Source organism: Rutilus rutilus (assembly GCF_951802725.1).
Source record: "Rutilus rutilus genome assembly, chromosome: 16".
In the NCBI taxonomy this organism is placed as follows: Eukaryota; Metazoa; Chordata; class Actinopteri; order Cypriniformes; family Leuciscidae; genus Rutilus; species Rutilus rutilus.
In genome coordinates, this window is record NC_140224.1 from 2,177,037 (window position 1) to 2,198,490 (window position 21,454).

The following is a 21,454-nucleotide window of genomic DNA, read 5'->3' on the forward strand; positions in this document are numbered from 1 at the left end:
TTTGCTTGCTGCGACTCTCTGATTGGTGGGATTTCTGCACAGCATCATGGGTAATGTAGTTTCCCACCTAGAATTCCACTGTCACACATGATTATTTTAAAACTAAGCAGGCTGACGGCTTCAAAAGAAGCAAATACCATCAATTAACAACCCCGTAGTTCACAGAAGGCCTGTCTTTTAAAGGTTTATAAGTCATATTTAATAATCCTTTCTTCTATGGAGACATTTTTTAAAGTTGTTTACTTCTGGAACTGTTGCACTCTTCCTCTTTTTTTAGATTTCCATTACTGTAATATAGAGTTTCAAGTTATATAAGATAATATTTTTTATTTATTTGTTTATTTGTATTACAGTAATAAGAATGTGATTGTTTTGCATTGCATAAATGAGAATAATCCCACAAATACATGCAAATAGTTCTAAAAAAATTATTATTATTTTTTTTTTTTAATGAATGAAACGTCCACAAAACGTACGTGGTATCTTCCACAAAATCATTTCTGCCGTTCTCTCTCTGTATGGTAAAGAATTTATCGCTGATCTTCTAGTTCCATCTGAAGATTATATATCAATAATAAATGTATTGACAGGACAGAGACTTTTTGTCATTTGCTGTTCTTTTGAGCCATGTTATATTAATTCTATTATAAAAGAGAGAGTTAATTTTCTGGTTTCTGATTGGATACAATTCCGTAATAATGTGTGCATTAATGTTGAACTTATTGGTTCATGGTGAATAATTTCCGTAAAATGTTTATATATAATGTGTGTGTATCCTGTTGCATAACAGTTGCATAAAAGCAACACATATTCTGATTTCTTGTTTGAATCAGTCAATCCGGCAAACACAATATACTGTTCATTCTTTCTCAATCTCTGGCCTTTATCAACAAAATGAAATAACAGTCTGTGTTATTTCACACTGACCCGCTGAATGACGACAGCTCTTGCCCTACTTCAGGCTAATAGTCATTCATATTAAATGGAAATTTCATGTTGCCTTTCGATGTCAGCGCTCGGGACGTAATTCAGATATTGAACATGCGAAGTCTTCGAGCATGCCGTGTAATGATCCAGAACTCATGTTGAGCCCATAATGATCATCTCTGTGAAGGGAAAGTTCAAATCTGATTCACAATAAAGTCACTCTGTGACATTTGGATATGGACATATCTTCCAAACTACTGAAATAGTCCTTTGTAAACGATTTAAACAATTCATTTTATTCTAAAGTTAGTTTCTTGTATGTGTCTGTTGATTAAATTACATACTTTAAATTAAATACTTTAATTCAGCAAGGATGCATTAAATTGATCAATTTTGACTATAACAACATTTATAATGTTACAAATATTTATGTTTCAAATAAATTCTGTTGAATTTGTTCAAAGAATCCTTAAAAAAGAAAAGAAATGCATCACAGTTTCCACAGAAATATGAAGCAGCACAACTGTTTTCAACACTGATAATAATCATAAATGTTGATCATCAAATCATCATATTAGAATGATTTGTGACGGATCATGTGACACTGAAGACTGGAGTAATGATGCTGAAAATTCAGCTTTGATCACAGGAATAAATCACAGTTTACTGTATATTCACATAGAAAACAGTTACTGAGTTGTAATAATATTATTGTTTTGCTTATCAAATAAATGCAGTCTTGGTGAACAGAAGAGCAAAATCTAACCTATACCCAAACTTTTGAACACTAGTGATTTGTAAAACCCTCTGCATCATGTTTGTGACTTTTGCTTATGGCCTCATATAGATAATTACATCTAAAATGTATTTTCTTCAGATGTTTCCTTATTATGGCACCTTTGGTTACCAAAAATGTGTGACGCTGTGGCCTTTCTGTCTTTTGTCTGGTTGTATAACATTTTTACTGCAGTTGTTGTGTTGACCTACAAATGTTTTTCAATTACGTTTTCATATCAAAAGGCGTTTTCCTGAATGGAGGGAGGAGAGTACAACAATATACGCAGGAATTGACAGTATTTTATGCTCAACAATAGTAGAAATCAGGTCAGGGTGAGACTGAAACACAAATACTCTTAAGTAACCAGAGGTCAACTCAGTCGAAACACTTTCGAAACACAGGATTTTTCTCCATATAGTGACTTCAATGGGGTCCAACGGGTCGAAGGTCAAAATGTGAGTTTCAGTGCAGCTTCAAAGTCTCGACACGATCCAGATGAGGAATAAGAGTCTTATCTAGACAAACCAGCGGACATTTTATAACAAAAATAAACATTTATATACTTTTTAACCACTAGTGCTCATCCTGCACTGGCTGTGATGCGACACACATTACGTAATCACGATGAAAGGTCAAGTGTGACATAGGAGAAAGTACCGACTTAGTGTTTACAAAGCGAATGTGCAAAGACTAAGTCAAACGCCCTTTACCAAAAATAAAAGATAAAACAACGATGTCGGACGATTTTGAAGTTGGAGGAGAAAAATGAGATAGAGTTTTTTGGGCACACGTGACCTTTCTACGTGATAACGTGAACTCGTGGACGTGCAAGATGAGCATTTGTGGTTAAAAAGTATATAAATGTTTGGTTACACTTTATTTCGATAGTCCACTTTAGACATTCTACTAACTATAAGTAACTTTTCAACTACATGTCAACTAACTCTCATTAAATTATTAGTAGACTGTCAGTAGACTGGTAGGTTATGGTGTTAGGGTTCGGGTCAGTAGAATAAGGTGACTTGTAGTTGCCAAGTTACTTATAGTCAATAGAATATCTGTTGGGGGACCAGCAAAATAAAGTCTTAGCAAATATTAAGCAGACAGTCTACTAATACTCTAATGACAGTTAGTTGACATGTAGCTGCAAAGTTACTTATAGGTAGTAGAATGTCTAAAGTGGACTATCGAAATAAAGTGTTACCAAATGTTTATTTTGTTCTAAAATGTCCGCTGGTTTGTCTTGATGAGACTCTTATTCCTCGGCTGGATCGTGTCGAGACTTTGAAGCTGCACTGAAACTCACATTTGGACCCCATTGAAGTCACTATATGGAGAAACATCCTGGAGCGTTTTCCTCAGAAACCTTCATTTCTTTTCCACTGAGTGTGAACCACAAGATGTGAACATCTTGGATGACTTGGGGGAGAGTAAATTATCAGGAAATTTTAATTCTGAAGTGAACTAATCCTTTAATGACCATCATGGGAAAACGTGGTCCCATGACCAAACCAGTTAAGAATTTCTGGCTCAGCTTGTCGTGTCTTGCCTTAAAGGGTCTTGAAACCCCCGTCTTTCAGCTCAAGTCTAGCTCACAATCTTTTTGAAAAATGCAACTTAAATGGGCGTGGATAGCTGTGAGAAGAAGGGAGGAGAGTGGGTGTGGTATGGCACGGCAGGGGCAGGGAGATGGTCCTCACTGCAGAACACGAAATCCAGCGGGAGGAGTTGGATCTGGATCCAACTCCTCCCACCTTTCATATACAGTGAGGAAAATAAGTATTTGAACACCCTGCTATTTTGCAAGTTCTCCCACTTAGAAATCATGGAGGGGTCTGAAATTGTCATCGTAGGTGCATGTCCACTGTGAGAGACATAATCTAAAAAAAAAAACAGAAATCACAATGTATGATTTTTTAACTATTTATTTGTATGATACAGCTGCAAATAAGTATTTGAACACCTGAGAAAATCAATGTTAATATTTGGTACAGTAGCCTTTGTTTGCAATTACAGAGGTCAAACGTTTCCTGTAGTTTTTCACCAGGTTTGCACACACTGCAGGAGGGATTTTGGCCCACTCCTCCACACAGATCTTCTCTAGATCAGTCAGGTTTCTGGGCTGTCGCTGAGAAACACAGAGTTTGAGCTCCCTCCAAAGATTCTCTATTGGGTTTAGGTCTGGAGACTGGCTAGGCCACGCCAGAACCTTGATATGCTTCTTACAGAGCCACTCCTTGGTTATCCTGGCTGTGTGCTTCGGGTCATTGTCATGTTGGAAGACCCAGCCTGGACCCATCTTCAATGCTCTAACTGAGGGAAGGAGGTTGTTCCCCAAAATCTCGCAATACATGGCCCCGGTCATCCTCTCCTTAATACAGTGCAGTCGCCCTGTCCCATGTGCAGAAAAACACCCCCAAAGCATGATGCTACCACCCCCATGCTTCACAGTAGGGATGGTGTTCTTGGGATGGTACTCATCATTCTTCTTCCTCCAAACACGTTTAGTGGAATTATGACTAAAAAGTTCTATTTTGGTCTCATCTGACCACATGACTTTCTCCCATGACTCCTCTGGATCATCCAAATGGTCATTGGCAAACTTAAGACGGGCCTTGACATGTGCTGGTTTAAGCAGGGGAACCTTCCGTGCCATGCATGATTTCAAACCATGACGTCTTAGTGTATTACCAACAGTAACCTTGGAAACGGTGGTCCCAGCTCTTTTCAGGTCATTGACCAGCTCCTCCCGTGTAGTTCTGGGCTGATTTCTCACCTTTCTTAGGATCATTGAGACCCCACGAGGTGAGATCTTGCATGGAGCCCCAGTCCGAGGGAGATTGACAGTCATGTTTAGCTTCTTCCATTTTCTAATGATTGCTCCAACAGTGGACCTTTTTTCACCAAGCTGCTTGGCAATTTCCCCGTAGCCCTTTCCAGCCTTGTGGAGGTGTACAATTTTGTCTCTAGTGTCTTTGGACAGCTCTTTGGTCTTGGCCATGTTAGTAGTTGGATTCTTACTGATTGTATGGGGTGGACAGGTGTCTTTATGCAGATAACGACCTCAAACAGGTGCATCTAATTTAGGATAATAAATGGAGTGGAGGTGGACATTTTAAAGGCAGACTAACAGGTCTTTGAGGGTCAGAATTCTAGCTGATAGACAGGTGTTCAAATACTACTGTCATCGCCAGTGGCCCATGCGACTGTCACTAAAAATCAGTGGTAAAACGTGAGGAAATGCTAGATTTTTTTTTTATAGCTGACAAAGTTAAAGTCTAACGACACCTTATTTTTGTCCTTTTAAAAGTAACTGAATGTCCTGCTACATATATTAGCCTTCAGTAATCATAATTGTATTTAAAACATATAAATGTACATGCATATATATATAATTATGTCATTATAAAATATATATTTGTTTATATACACACTATAAATGCATATTTTTGAAAATAATACGTTTTAGATGGACGGTGTAAATAATAATAAAGATAGTAGAATGACATAGAAATTTGCACAAATTAAGCATACGTTCCATACAAAGGAAGTATTATCGAAATATCTCAATTTTAATAACGAGTGATTATTTAACAAAAGGCAAGTAAAACGGTCAGGGTTACATTTTAGACACACACACACACACACACACACACACCTCTGAAGCGATAGAAAAGTCCTCGGGACCACATCACTCGCAAGACGAAACCTGCATTGGTGTACAAGGCCGAAGTCCACCATTCTCCAGTTGAGTGGTTGCTACACACACATAGTTTAGATGTGTCCGTGTTTGATGGCCGGAGTCTAGCCCGGGCAGCATCCGAGAGTCCAGGGGAAGATGCACTCTCATCTACTACACGATATCACAGTTTGACATGTCTGTCATTGGAAAGCTCCACGTGGTATCATGAATAATTAAGATCAAGTGTCTTCTCATTGGATAAGAATACTCAGTCTCATGAATAATTATGAGACACCGATGAGTCATCAAAGTACTATAGTGCTCTGCACGATGAAGATTTTAAACCCGGAAGATGAAAATTGTAGAAAAAAAAAACTAAAATTTAACCATTTTCCCCCTACTATTAAATCTAACAGATGCTAACATTGTCTTCAGTGGTGTTCAGCACACATACCTCTGTTAAAATCTTGATCTTTCATGACCCTTTAAGTGAATATGTTGTGTGTTTGTCTCTTTATGTGTGTGCACTAGGAATGCCAGTCCTATAGGGGTGGTCCTGACCGCAGTGGTGGCCGTTTCCTACAGAGTAGCTATTGCATGTGAAGGGTAAGTGTGTTATCAGAATCATGGGCCGTTTACACCACACATTTTCATCTAAAAATTGAAAACGTAATTTTTTTATGTGTTCATTTACACGACAATGGCGTTTTGGGGGCTTGAAAACACAAACTTTTGGTTTCAATGTGAACGTTTTTGAAAACTATGCCATTATTGTCTCCCTGTAAACTACAACAATGCGAATTAGTGAAAATGGTGCAAAAATGCGTCATGCGCATGTGTGTTACACCGTGTCCTAACCAGACGTGATGCGATAAGATTCCAGCGACAAATAATGTGTCTGTCCACACTAGACGTGACGCGACTGCGAGATTCGTCAAAATCAATCAAAACCCACAGCCAATCAGAACAATGTGTGGGCAGAGTCAGCCAATCAGAACAGCGTGTGGGCGGAGTCTAGCGGCGAGTGCGCGGCACCAGAGAGTAATCTTGACGGCACTCGCAAGAAAATGGATAAGTCGCTACATAATCAAACTCACAAATATTACACCATTTAAACATTATTAAAAATACATAGGCTGAGTTACTAAAACAATCTTTGTCAAAGAATACACTTGTTTGTTCACAGTTTGAACGTTCTTGTTTCCATTTGTTTAATTTCAAGATCTGAGGTGAATTATCCATTGTTGCTTTTACAGCTTCAAAGCTGGAGCACTAAATGATATTCAGAGTCACATGACACGCTTTTAACATTTAATAAAGCACATAAACAGCACCTGAGATTATCATCGCCACACTTTGTGTTTGTTGTTCCAGCGCGACGTTGCAGAAAAATAGAAACCGTTTCTAAAATAGAATTTCGCGTGTCGCCGTCGCGGCTGGATAGGACAAACACTGATTAACATGGAAAACAACCTTTTATCGTGCGTCATGTCACGTGTAGTTAGCACACGGTGTTACGTGTTCGGTCTATAGACATGTAGCGTTTCTTTACAAAGTCGCCATCTACTGGCCTGACAGCAGAAAACAGCATTTTTTGTCGTTTTCGAGGATCCATGTGAACGGGATCATTTTGACAACATTGTCAGTACGTGAAAAACACAGGAAAACTTTTCCGTTTTTAGTACACTCATAATCCATTCACTGTGTCATACAATGCTCAGATTTACCTTAAAGCTCAACTGAACTCAACCTTTATTTATAGAGCACAACCCGAGTTAAACCAACATGCTTTACAGTAGGGATGTAACAATATATCGTGTCACAATATATCGCAATACAAAAATGCAACAATATGTATCGTGGATTGTGACAATATGTATCGTGGATAGTTCACCCAAAATAAAAATTACCCTGTGAGAAAATATTCAGGTTTTCAGAGTCAGTACTACATTAAACTACAATATATTATGTATAATAATGGGGGAATATTAGTGGGTCCTGATAATGCTTATGTTACCAGTAAAAAGTGGCCTAGATTATTTTAAATATATCTAGCCAGTGACAGAGTGTAAGCATATTCATCTAAAATAATTCTGTATTTTCAGGTTCAGAATCATGAATATATTTATTCTGGTGTCACCATTGTCCAAGCCTATTCATTTACACCCACAATGTTATATCAAATTTAGCATTTAATCAACAGTACATTTTTTCTTAACCTTTTATTATATGTCTTGGAGTATCGCAATAATATCGTATAGTGAGTTCAGTATCGTGATATGTATCGAATCGTGAAATTAGGGTATCGTTACACCCCTACTTTACAGTACACATAACGTAATATACTTTTGGTTTATAAAACCAATAAATACCCTGTTTACAGCTGGTATTAAGATGCGTTTTGGTCGATCGGATTAGACGAGAGACACGTTCCCGTTTACACCTGGTGTTTTAATCCGTCTCTTTTGTCCACTTTCAAACACTTCTGTCCTGATTTCTTCGAGGGAAGGGTCTGTTGGTGGGTAAATATATGTTTTTTTTCCAGATATTTATAAGCTTGCACAATTTGCATATGAACGCAACCAGAGAAAACAGAAAAACATCCAGAGAGCAGAAGATTTCGTTTTTGCTCTGACAGCCGAACGCAGTGAGTGTGTGTTAGAAATCAGGAATGGTGAGAGAACATTGTGCTTATACGTTTTTCATCTTCAAACCAAAATTTCTCCAGCCGACAAAGTTTAAATCCCGTCTGGCCAGCGCGTTTCCCATAATGTTTAAGTAGGTGATGTTTTGTGGCTGTTTGAACACATTCGACCGGTACAATATTACGTTAAAGCTACAATATGCAATTTTTTTTCGCCGCTAGGGGTCGCTAAGCTCTTACAATAACAAAGGTGTAGGTTGATGAGACATAAGCGGAATTATGGAACTTGTTGTCATGCGAAGGATCTAATATTGTTTATGGATGAGTGAATACATTGATTTTTTTTAACATGACTCGCCACACGCGAGTCCCACGGATATAAAGGAATAAGTCCATTTCATTCTACCGAACAAGTTTCCCTTGCTCTACACTATCACACTAAACTGCATTTGAGTGTGTTAAAGTTATAATGTTATTCTATGTGTGAGTTTGTCTGTATGAGACTAGCAGTGAGCGAGATCAATATTAGAATAACATGCAGATCATATTCTAACATTTCATCATGTTGAGCTATATAACATTGATTAGTTTTATGTACGTTTGCTCACCTCCACATTTGCGCGTCTCCGTCAAGTCGAAGTTAGCCGCGGACGCTAGCTCTCGGCATCTCGAAAACGCCACGCTGATATTGATCGTTGTTTTAGTTCCCCTTTTGTCCCAAAGTCTGCTTGCCATGGTCCATAATGTTTGAACGAAACAACAACAGCGTGAGCGCGCCGCTAGACGTAACGCGGTTGTCCACGTCTGTCGCCATGGTTACTATGACAAGCGGAAACCAGGGATAACGCGGATATTACGTCATTGACAGGCGACAAGTGAACCGGGATGAGCCATTATTTAAAACTGGAATTTCTCTGAAATTAAAAATCTTTGGGAACTTTTGGAATATTGTAAGTACACAACTGCAGGGAATATATCACACTGTGCAAGTGATTTTTGGATATTTTATTACAAAAATCTTACATATTGTAGCTTTAAAAATGTAGTGGGGGTGGAATAAAATGTAGGTTATTGACACACATCCATGATCTTGTTGCCTTTCTTACATCCGAGACACAGAAAACATCAGTTCTGAGTCTGAGACGCTCTAAGATTGATCTCGGAAATAAAGGGTTAAGGGCTTAATAAAGGGCTTTTCTCCATAGCGACAGGAATAAATGTGGGAATATGCTCACACATACACTGTAAAGTCTCTATGGCGACAGTGGCCGTGAGAGAACTGAACTTTAATAGCACTAAATCAAAAACAACAGCAGCTTCTCAGCAGTGTGGCCTGAGCGAGCAGACCGATGATGACAGAGCTGGGATGATCCGACTCAATTACACACAACTCGTGTCTCCTGCATAAACACAGGGCGCCGACAACACTTTAAACCACAACGTGAAAGAAAAACCACCAAGTGACAGTCTGGTCTGGACTGTTCTGTTCTGTTCTACACACACACACACATATATATATATCTACAGTCAAACCAAAAATGATTCAGACACCAGATGTAATTTTTTATATTTTTTTACTAGTTGGGTACAGGACACTATATAGTTCAAGTGAGGAGAGCAAAATTAAGTAAACTGTGACATATTATACCCAAAATATATTCATATGTATACAAATTTGGGACCAAAAATGATTCCGACACTTTGAGCTGATCATGTTTTGCTGAAGTGTGTTTTTTCTTTAATCGCTAAAGCTCTTTTTACACACAGACTGAACAAAATGGAGCATTGCTTGGTGATTGGTTGAGCTAAACTGGTATTATCTAATTGTGTAGTTAAATTTAACAGCTGACAGATATTCAACATAATTCATGTGTGAGACAGTCTAACAGAAGGACGGACAAAACCAGTCAAATATCAACTGATCTGATCATATTTTATTACCATTTTCTAAACTATAGCGAATAAACTGTGATAATGTGAGAGATGTTGAAGGCGTCTGAATACATTTTGGTTTGACTGTATATATTAGGAGTATAATGATGCATGTATTCATCCTGTATTCGGTTCGTACAGTCAGTCGAGGAATACATTGAGTCACAGACGATTCACTCTCCAGTCCACAAGGGGGCGCCTGTGGTAACGCAACACCGTTTGCTAATCACCACAACATGTTAAAAGATCAGAAGAAGAAGAGACGATCTACACGCCAACCCAAAACAAGAGTTCAGAAGCACACAAGAGCTAGTAGCCGATACGCTGAGTTTAGATTCATTTTTGTGACGCGTGCCGAAAAATTATTGGAGAGAAAACGTGACGGCAGAAAGCATGTTTGTTTCTTTATTTTACAAAAGCACAATGATTTGTTTTTACTGTGAGTTTACACAAATAAAAATATTAAAATAGACCCTTTACAGTTTTGAATGATGTCTAACTCTTATCTGTATGACCATGAGTATTTTAGGTTAATTGTTTCCGCTTTTATAATGAGACCTAATCATTAGCTATTGTGCCGATTGTGTCGTGGAATATATATATATATATATATGTCGCATAATGAAGAGACCATAAAACTGCTCATATGTTTTCTGAAGGTCAAGCACCTCATTTCACTGATAATTACTTGTCATCATTGACTAAGAGTTGCAGGCCTTATATCTGACCTATTTATGGAAAGCGTGTCTTACACACACACACACACTTATGTGTGTACACTTATAGCACTTCTTGAGATTTACTCTGTGTGTGTGTGTGTGTGTGTGTGTGTGTGTGTGTGTGTGTGTGTGTGTGTGTGTGTGTGTGTGTGTGTGTGTGTGTGTGTGTCATGTTTGCAGACCATTCACTGAGGAGATCTATCGGCAGAGGAGCCAGCGCTGCAAGCACAAATAAAGATGAAGCGTGTGTGTGTGTGTGTGTGACGACGACACCAGATTCCCGATCCGTGCTCCTGCATGGTGAATCATGGATGGAGACGGACGGACGCACAGCACATAGATGATCAACACTTCTACTGCAATGTTTAAGATTTAATGTTACACGGAAGACAAACCGTGAATGCAATGACAATCTTCCAATTGTAATCTGTAGTTCGCTCCTCACTGACATCACATATCATAACCATAAAGTGTGTTTGTATTTCCTCAATCTGTTCCTCATGCACATCCAGGCTGAAATCTGCCGTTTTAGGGTCCATTTGTTTCATGTTCAGAGACTGAATGTACTTTGTGTGTTATTTGCGGATGCACGTTTCTCTTTCCAAAGGTAAAATAAATGGACGCTTCCTGATTTATCTTTCAGTATGCACACACTCTTCTGCCTTTTCCTTCTTACTCTAATGGCACCGATCAGGGATTCCCAAAGGTTTTTTTTTTGTCAGCCAAACCCTTTAGATGTGAAATATTTAACTAGTTAAATATTTCAATAATTCAGCAACACATTTTTCATGTTCTTAGTTCTTTGATGTCAGATAACGGTCACATGACATGCAAGTAAATTGCTAATAAAGTAAATACAATTTTGAAGTGTTTTATATTGATTTTGTAGCTGGACTTTAAAGTGGACTCTAACCTCTTTTATTTATGATAGTGACTCAGTCCACATTACATTCACACTGGTGTTGCAATACTAATATTTATGTCTTAAATTCTCAACTTTTTAATGTTCGAACTCGAATAAACTCACAGCAAAAGCAGAGATTTACTGTATATACTGTAAACCGAGACGCTCATCATATTGCGATTATCGTGCACCCCAATTATTTATTTTAATTTTACATCTAGTATAACTAATTATTAGCTTTTGAACTCATAAATTCTTCCACACATTGTTGCATTGAATGCATCAGGACACTGAGAACAGATTAACAATTTATTATAACTCAATTATAATATATTTTAAGACCAGTGTTGGAGACAATATTTCGTTACTCCCTAAAAAAAAAAGTAACTAATTTTGTTACTTAGTTACTTTTTATGGGAAGTAATGCGTTACTTTACTATTGCGTTACTTTTTCTCACCTTGGCTGGGCTTGATTGTTTTTTAATAACAAAAAAAAAAAAAAAAAGTTTTATTTTTGGCAAATGTAAAGGCTCTTTCACACCAAAAGTGAAATGAAAACGCCTCATGCTGAAGGAGATGTATATTCATGCCCGTGCCGTCGAGGGCGCCGCTCAGACAAATACTAAAGTGAGATTAAATACATTAAGGCCTGGTTTCACAGACAGGGTTTAGATAAAGCCAGGATTAGGCCTTAGATAAATGGACTGCATTTATATAGCACTTTCACAGACCTATGGCCACCAAAGCGCTTTACATAGCCTCACATTCACCCATTCACACACCGACGGCGGTGTCAGCCATGCAAGGCGCCATCCAGCTCGTCAGGAGCAGCTGGGGTTAGGTGTCTTGCTCATGGACACCTCGACACTTGGTCAGGTGGAACCGGGGATTGAACCACCAACCTTTTGGGTTGTAGACAACCTACATGAACCACTGAGCCACTGCCGCCCATAATGCCGCCACAATGAGGACATTTAAGTAGCTTTTATAAACGTGGCTTTAAAAGATGTGCATCTGGAGACGAAACAATGACACTGACATGTTTTAAGATATATCAGTGCAAGTTGCCTTCAGTTAAAACAGCTCAAACATGCATTTCAGTCTCAGATAGCTTAAGCCTGGTCTGTGAAACCGGGGGCAAGTATATTTGTGTTATTTAACATATTTATTTTACATATTTACTTTATTTAAAGGTGCTTTTGTTACACTGTAATTATATATTTAAGTACTGAGTAATATTAAGTAACTACATACTTTAGGGTTAGGATTAGGATTTTATTTGGTTGATGTTTAGTTGCATGTAATTATGCATAATTTATAGTTATTAATATAGCAATTACATGTAACATAATGTAACAATGACACTGTAAAATAAAGTGTTTTTATTAATTTTGAGGAATACTGAATGTGCTTTTGTGCGAGTAAATGCATGTTCACATTTATCTTAAATCTACAGTAATCATCAGGAGAGCTGTCAGTCATACATGTGGAAACAGTAACTTGGGTTGCTTGTGATAAAAGGTTACATTGTTTGAATGTTGTAAATTTAAAAAGTAATGTGTTACTTTAGTAGTTACTTAAAAAAGTAATCTGATTATGCAACTTACTTGTAATGCATTACTCACAACACTGGGTAAAGGGATCGTTCACCCAAAAATGTAACATTTGCTAAAGATTTTTAGCTGCAACTGTAGTCCTTTATAATATAATATTACATATTATATTGCTAATAGTCCATATAATGCAAGTTAACGGCTTGAGTCAAAGAAACATATACAGGCAAAACTAAATGAATACTCGTGTCTCCTGACGTTACATTGAGGTCTTATGCAGTGAAACGATCGGTCTGTGCATAATAATGTGCAACATTATTACCTGTAATCCACAGCCTTTCTGTTGCATAATTCAGAAAGTCAGTCAAAGGTTTAAGAAAGACCATTAAATCTCAAACGCTTGACCCATATAGGTCTATGAAAACAATGTCTGCTTATGTTTATGCTTTTCCTAAGAACACATTTATCAACATTTACACAGAAATTCCTTCTGCCTGTGTTGTTTCTATAGCTTTTGGGCAGTGAAATGATATAAAGCCTCGACTAACACTTTATTTTGATTCTGCCTTCAGATATTCTACTGACTATAACTTTGTAAATACATGTCAAGTTATTAGAGTATTAGTACTGTCTTAATATCTGCTAACACTTCATTTCGATGTCATTCTGCTGACTATAAGTAACTTTGCAACTACAGTCAAACCCAAATGTATTCAGACGCCTTCAACATCTCTCACATTATCACAGTTTATTCGCTATAGTTTAGAAAATGGTAATAAAATATGAGCAGAACTCAGTTGATATTTGACTGGTTTTGTCCGTCCTTCTGTTAGACTGTCTCACACATGAATTATGTTGAATATCTGTCAGCTGTTAAATTTAACTACACAATTAGATAATACCAGTTTAGCTCAACCAATCACCAAGCAATGCTTCATTGTGTTCAGTCTGTGTGTAAAAAGAGCATTAGCAATTAAAGAAAAACACACGACCAAGTCAAAGTGTCGGAATCATTTTTTGGTCCCAAATTTTAATATATTTTACTGGTAGTCACTGAAGAGTTTTTGGGTATAATATGTCACATTATTTTGCTCTCCTCACTTACATAAATGAACTATAGTGTCCTGCACACACTAGTAAAAAAAATATAAAAAATTATATCTGGTGTCTGAATTATTTTGGGTTTGACTGTAGATGCAAAGTTACTTATACACTCTCAGAAAATAAAGTACATAATTGTACCTTTAGGGGTACAATGGCTTGTCACTGGGGCTGTACCCTCAAGGGTACAATATTGTACCTTAACCTTTAAAATAAACGGTACATATATGTACCTTTTAATGCTTTTTGACCCTCAAAAAGGTACATAATATATGTACCTTGAGGTCCAATAATAAGCCCTATGGGATACTTTAGTGTAGATTGTACCTTGGGGGACAGAAATGGACTCCTACTGTACCCCTATGTCTGACAGTGTAGTCAGCAGAATGACATGGAAATGAAGTGTTAGCAGTGTAAGACATTGACATTTAATTGAAATAAAGTGCAACCTCAGGGGCCAAAAGTTTGCCATGTAAACCAGTTAACCTTTGACCCGTTGACCCGGCCAAGGGTCCGCTGTTACATCAGAACAGACTGTAAAAGATTTGGGGGTTTCTTTAGCCATGAGCCGTCTGGGATCTGATGTCGTCAGCGTGATAACAAAACCCAATCAATCGGCTTCAGTCTCTCAGACGTCATATCTCTGCTGGACAATCTCGCTAAGAAAATATTACACATGCAAACGTTACAAAATACAGGCTCCGGATCAGACTGTGTTTTCAAAACAAAGAAATCAATCCGTTTATCAGTGCATTGTGCCAAAATGTGTCATTTTCTGAATTTCTTGTTATATACAATGGAGAAAAAAGAGAGATCAGTATCCATTTGCATGCAATGATATTTAGTGTTGTTGTGATGGGGTTTTCCTGCCAAGCGCTCTGTGTCGGCTCACCGTCTGCTTTTGCTTCTTTTCATGAACTGGATTGGCTTGAGGAATAGAAATGCATCCAATTTCCTTCTTTAATTTATGCCGTAATAACTTTTCTCTTCCTCTGTTCCAGTGCCTTTTCGTTCGTGCTCGCTATATTTGATCTCTGAGGCCTCAGAAGATACGCTAGAGTTTCCTGCGCTGCTTAATCTCTCGACACCGTGGCAAAAACAGTCATATTTTACCCGAGTTGTGGACTTGTAGTCATTGCGAAGAGTTAAAATGGCCAGACACTGTTAAATAACACTTATTTTGCATTGTCTTCACGCAAAAACAAAGCTATAGCAAAACCAGTGCAGATTCATGGAGAAATTAGCCCGTTTTAAAATGAATCAGCTTGTGGAAAACAATAGCATACTTTAAAAAGAGTACTTATTATGTAACATAAGGCTACTTTAAAACTCAAGTGCGAACTAAATATGTTTTCAGATGCTCAGTTGCGTATTTTTACAATTAAATGAAAAGGTGTTATAGTTTAAATGTGTATTAAATGCAATTAGCTGAACTTTAGAGTGCTTTTTGACTCACTTATTTCATAATTACTTCTATTGTCTTTGAAATAAGATTAAAGTGTGCACTGACAAGGTTTTACGGTAAACTAAAACATACTTTAATGTCATTTCTGTTGAAACTTGTATGTCATGTGTTTAAATAAAATTAGCAATTGCACATTTGAAATGGAGAAGTTGCAATTTAGTACATTTAAACCAAAAGTATAATCAAGTACATGTACATCAGAATCAGTGTGCGTCTTTAAAGCATTATTAAACAATGATTTCATGTAAAGTTCAACTTTTAATTTGAGCAGTCATGAAAGTGTGCTCACATAAGAGGCCTTATATTTCTTTAATATTATATTATCTGCAAGTACAGTGTTTCAAATATACTGTTAAGAATTGAAATGCACTACAAGTTCACATTCAAAACTTATTTTTTACCCTCAAATCAGTATAATGACTGCTTATTCTTATTATTTTCTTATTTTACAATTTGAACAGTAATGGTTTATAGCGGTCTTATATCTGTCTAATATACAGGAAGGCTTTTTTACAATAAACTTTCTTTAGACCGTCATATATGACTTTACTGACTTTTCTCTGACACTTTCTGGCACTCGTTCTTTTGCCTTGCATTCATCTCTCTCTCTCTCTCTCTCTCTCTCTCTCTCTCCTCACACACACTTTGCCCTCGTCCTCTAATAAACTCCTATGGATTATTAAATTACACTGAGAGCTGACACACATACATAAATGCATGCAAACAAGCAATCCTCTCAGGGTCATTATAAATGTCAGGGCTCAGGTCATGATTTTTGATCATGCTGGACTGTGGGAATCAAGACTCTTACTCATTTAATTATTCATTTAGCCTTAATCAGAAACTAATCAAGACAAGGTCTATGGGAAAAGCCATTTGAAACTCAATTGCAATGAATTTAAGCCGATTAACTCTGAAACACTTGACCCATTTTAGTCTAAAACACCAGTGTATTGATTGATTTTCAATATAATAATACTCAGACACAACATGCATTAATTCAAAGCTGATTTTATATTGACTTGATGTGTGTTAGACTTACTAATTATGCATTTTATCTATTTGCTTTAAAAAAACTTCATAGTTGTTGTTTTTTTTACCTCAATTTTTATGTTATTTCTGAAGTCTCAAGGCTGCATTGATTTGATAAAAATACAGTAAAAAATCTGAAATCATTATTACAATCCAAAATAGTGATTTTCTATGTGAATATATAGTAAAGTGTAATTAATTCCTGAATTTCCAGCATCATTACTCCAGTCTTCAGTGTCACATGATCCTTCAGAAATCATTCTAATATGATGATTTGCTGCTCAATTTGCCTATATATTATAGGTATAGTTTTCCTTTTATGTTCCGTGAAAGAAGACAGTCAAGTAAGTAAATGATTGAAATGCTCAGATAATGACGCTCAAAAAGCTCATTTCAACTCAAAAATGGCCTTAATCTAAACACAAAGATCTTGAATTCACTTCATTCTTGAATATTAAAAAACGCATCTAAACCCTGTCTGATGGGAATGAGGAGTGCGGCACTCCACAGGGTTTTTGGACGCATAATTGAAACGTGGAGTTGTTGAAATATAATGGGTTGTAAAGGTCATTATCGCACAGTGCTCATCATGGACATGTGGCTTTATAGGGGTCCTATCTGCACAGGTTTTTTCCGTGTTGTTCCTCACTTTCTCACTTCCTCTGTGTGTCATGCATTGGCTTTCATCCGTTCTGTACTTTGAAACAGATCATCTGATCCATATTGCATGCTGGTATTTCTCTCTCTCTCTCCACTCTTTAGTTTCACTCCTATAATGAGCTCCTGCGTGCATTTTTCGTCACTCCTTGTTTCAAAGAAAAGCTCATTATAATCACCTGTATTAGTCAGTTTCTCTTTCTAAATGCGTTGATTTGTCATTTCACGCTCCAGTCGATGACGATCACACGTTGATCTGATTGGTTACAAGGTAGTTTGTGACGTCAGAAACACCAGCGATTTCAAAGGTGTTTTTGAGACTGTCTTTGGTTCACTGCAGAATTTATGAATTTTACACATGGTTTGTCTTAAAGCACATTAAAAACACCACACAGACACATAAACAACATCAAGAGCTGGATAGAGGGACTTGAACAACTACAGTGTTTGAGGGCGGGGCAAATTAGACGCTGTTCTTGTTTAGCCAATGAGGACCATAAACTGGCAATATGCAAATTTGTTAAATTGTTTCTTCAGGTTGTAAGAATCGCTTCTTTCTTTTGGGAGACAATCACTCCATCTACACTTTGATCTTTACAACTTTGTAGACCTTTTACATTCATAAACAGCTTTATTACATACTACATGAAAGGTAATATTACAAACAAAACAAAAAACTAATAGGGCATTTATAACATAAGCAACATTTAGCAATACATTTAGTAGCTCAGGTCCATTATTACCGGATACTACTTTTGATTTTAATAATGTGTTAGTAAATGTTAAAATTAACATTTAACTAAGATGCTTTAGAAGTATTTTTAGTTTACGTTGACTAATGTTAACAAATGCAACCACATTGTAAAGTGTTACCAGATCATTTAAGGAATATTGCACTGTTTAAGTGAGAGGTAAACATGCAGGTGACGCACATCTAACTTTCTTAGGTGAACTACTTTCTTATTTTGCATAGAAACAGGCCAAGGTAATGCAACCGTGTGTGTGTGTGTGAGAGAGAGAGAGAGAGAGAGAGAGAGAGCGAGAGAGAGAGAGAGCGAGATGCTAAAGTAGACGGCCAATCAGAGTCCAGTATTCCAGAGCGGGCTGGTATAAAAGCGTCGTGCTCGAGCCGCTCGGATTCACTTGCGCCGCGGTGTGGCGATGCGCGGGCGCGCGCTTCTGTATTAGATATAGACTACGGTCTGAAGAAGAAAACAATGATCTGCAGAACCACTGGAGCATATTTTTATTTGTTTTTAATTATTCTAGCCTGCTTGTTACTCTCGTATCAAATTCATTTCAATCCTTATTTCTTATTTCCATTTCCATGAGCCGTTAACGCGTCTGTTTCCATTCCCAAATTTGTCATCAAGTGCAAATATGAACAAACCAGAACTACGTACACGATTAATGCCACCACTGCACTTTAAAGGTTGACGCTATATGTTTAAAAGACTGTTGCATTTAAGGGGAAAATGCAGCAGGACATTCCCAAAAAAGTAAACAAATATTTGAGCAATTAAATCTCAGTTGTTACGGTGAAATGTAGTGATAACTGGTGCAATGAAAAGTCACGTGACTTATCCGGTAATGTGGTCGATAATAACACTAAATACTAACAGAGGCATGAACTAAATAACATAAACATTAGCATGAAACACTTCAGTGTATACATAACTGAGCAATAAAAAGAAATCTAAGCGAATGTGGTGGTTCATGCAGGGAATTCTGTGAAGTTATAAGACTATAATCATAGGCTATTTTTTATTTAAAAATAATAAAGGCATAATTTTAACAATAGGCCTATTTCATAGTACAGTACAAATATACCTATGAATGAACTAAAAGCACAATTTTAGCAATATGCCTATTTTATCTAAAAATATGCCTATGAAATAGAAGCATAATTTTAACAATAGGCCTATTTTATAGTACAAATAGCCTATGCTAATGAAATAAAAGCATAGAATTTTAACAATATGCCTATTTTACAGTACACATATGCCTATGAAATAAAAGCATCATATTAACAATATTTTACAGTACAAATAGGAGCCTATGCATTCTGATCTCTACGCATAAACATTTGCAATGCTTTACAGGTAAATGACATATTGTTTTTTTAAAGTAGGGAACTTGATACACAGCGTGAAGTACTTTTCCTCTCAGCGAATGTTCCTGGTATTAGTTGCACCAGAAAGCACTGATCCACACAAACTGACGCACCAGTTGCACTGGCCCGCGGTGACGCGCACGGGGGGCGGGGCGCGAGCACGTTTAAATAGCAGCCCTTCATCATTAGAAGCTTCAGAAGCAACAGCCACTGCAAACTTTCAACACAACCAGCTATTCTTTACTACTCCGGCTCAAACCCACACACAAGACAAACATGATCAAGAAAATGAGTCCTTCAGAGAACGAGTTTGACATCCCCGCGAAAAACTGCTACAGGATGGTCATTCTCGGATCCACCAAAGTTGGGAAAACGGCGATCGTGTCCCGGTTTCTGAACGGGCGCTTTGAGGAACAGTACACGCCGACCATAGAGGACTTTCACAGGAAACTCTACAGCATCAAGGGAGAGGTGTACCAACTGGACATCTTGGATACTTCAGGGAATCATCCGTTCCCAGCTATGAGGAGACTGTCTATTCTGACAGGTAAAGATCTTATCAAATAAAACCATGCCATAGAAGAAGCATTTTTGGTTATTAGAAGAACCTTTCAGTAATTTAATGGACAGAAAAAATCTGCACTGTCTAAAAATGCTGGGTTGTTTCAATGGTCAAACCCTACTACAGTTGAGTTTAAAATTGGAATTAAAAGATTTAAACCAAATGTGGACAAACCATTGGTTTCAAAAATGTCAAACCTAACGATTGGGTTTGTCCATTTTTGATCCAAACGTGGGTTGAAACAACCCAGCATTTTTTAGTGTAAAGAACTTTTTTGGATTTTAAAGGTTCTTCGTGGAACCATCAATGCCAATAAATAACTTTTTATTTTATTTTGTTGGCTAATTGCTGTATTCGTAGTCAAAATATCTAATCGTTCTCCCTCTTCTTTTGGTCACAGGTGACGTTTTCATCCTGGTGTTCAGTCTGGACAACCGCGAGTCTTTTCACGAGGTGCAGCGGCTCAAACAGCAGATCTACGAGACCAAATCCTGCCTTAAAAACAAGACCAAAGAGAACGTGGACGTGCCGCTGGTGATCTGCGGGAACAAGGGCGACCGCGAGTTTTACCGCGAGGTTCAGCGCGACGAGATCGAGCAGCTGATCGCGGGGGACGAGCAATGCGCGTACTTCGAGATCTCCGCCAAGAGGAACACGAACGTCGACCAGATGTTTCAAAGACTCTTCGCTCTCGCAAAACTACCCAACGAGATGAGCCCGGACCTCCATCGCAAGGTGTCCGTGCAGTACTGTGACATTCTCCACAAAAAGTCTTTCAGAAACAAGAAGGTTAAGGACGGAGACGCGTACGGGATCGTTGCGCCTTTTGCGCGCCGCCCGAGCGTCCACAGTGACTTAATGTACATTAAAGAGAAGACGATAGGAGGCGGACAGACCAAAGACAAAGAAAGATGCAGTATTAGCTAAAACCGTGCCGTTTAAAGCACTGCTACGGTTATTATTAGAAGCACACGGTTGTTGTGCAAATCCCGGTGACTCCGAAAGAGTCGTGGTCGAACCGGTAAAAGTCATCGGCTTGAGCTCTCACCTCGCGACGTGGACGCGCATGTAATCTCGCGAGGTCTCCTGTACAGAATAGCGACTTTGTTCTGGTCAGTCTGAGCGCTCTGTGATGTGGCTTACAAGTATCAACTCCATGCTTAAAAATGTGCTTTGTTAGAACATTTGCCTTTTTTGGGTGCTGAACGGAGTTGCAATGTCAGCTGTTTACATAATTTTTTGTTTAAACTTTATCACAAAGAAATCAACTTGAATGTTTTTTTTGCATTTTGAACAATTTTTTTATTGTCAATGAATGTATATTTATTCTTCTATGTCATTGTTGAACTCAACACTTTTGGAAGACTGAAATAAAAGCCTTTGTC

At 37.7% G+C, this 21,454-nt stretch overlaps 2 protein-coding genes across 3 annotated transcripts in view; both read left to right on the forward strand.

Moving 5' to 3' along the window:
• Positions 1 to 11,547, forward strand: part of pemt (phosphatidylethanolamine N-methyltransferase) — an 86,116-nt gene extending 74,569 nt beyond the window's left edge. For both annotated transcript variants that reach the window (XM_084434993.1, XM_084434992.1), the window contains 2 exons: positions 5,919 to 5,993; positions 10,863 to 11,547. In XM_084434993.1, the coding sequence (XP_084291119.1) occupies positions 5,919 to 5,993; positions 10,863 to 10,917 (130 nt within the window). In that variant the 3' untranslated portion in view covers positions 10,918 to 11,547. The remainder of the gene's footprint in view (positions 1 to 5,918; positions 5,994 to 10,862) is intronic.
• Positions 11,548 to 19,709: 8,162 nt separating this feature from the next.
• Positions 19,710 to 21,454, forward strand: rasd1 (RAS, dexamethasone-induced 1). The gene is made up of 2 exons (XM_084435140.1): positions 19,710 to 20,054; positions 20,470 to 21,454. The coding sequence occupies exons 1-2, from the start codon at positions 19,784 to 19,786 to the stop codon at positions 20,994 to 20,996; spliced, it is 798 nt and encodes a 265-aa protein (XP_084291266.1). The 5' UTR covers positions 19,710 to 19,783; the 3' UTR covers positions 20,997 to 21,454.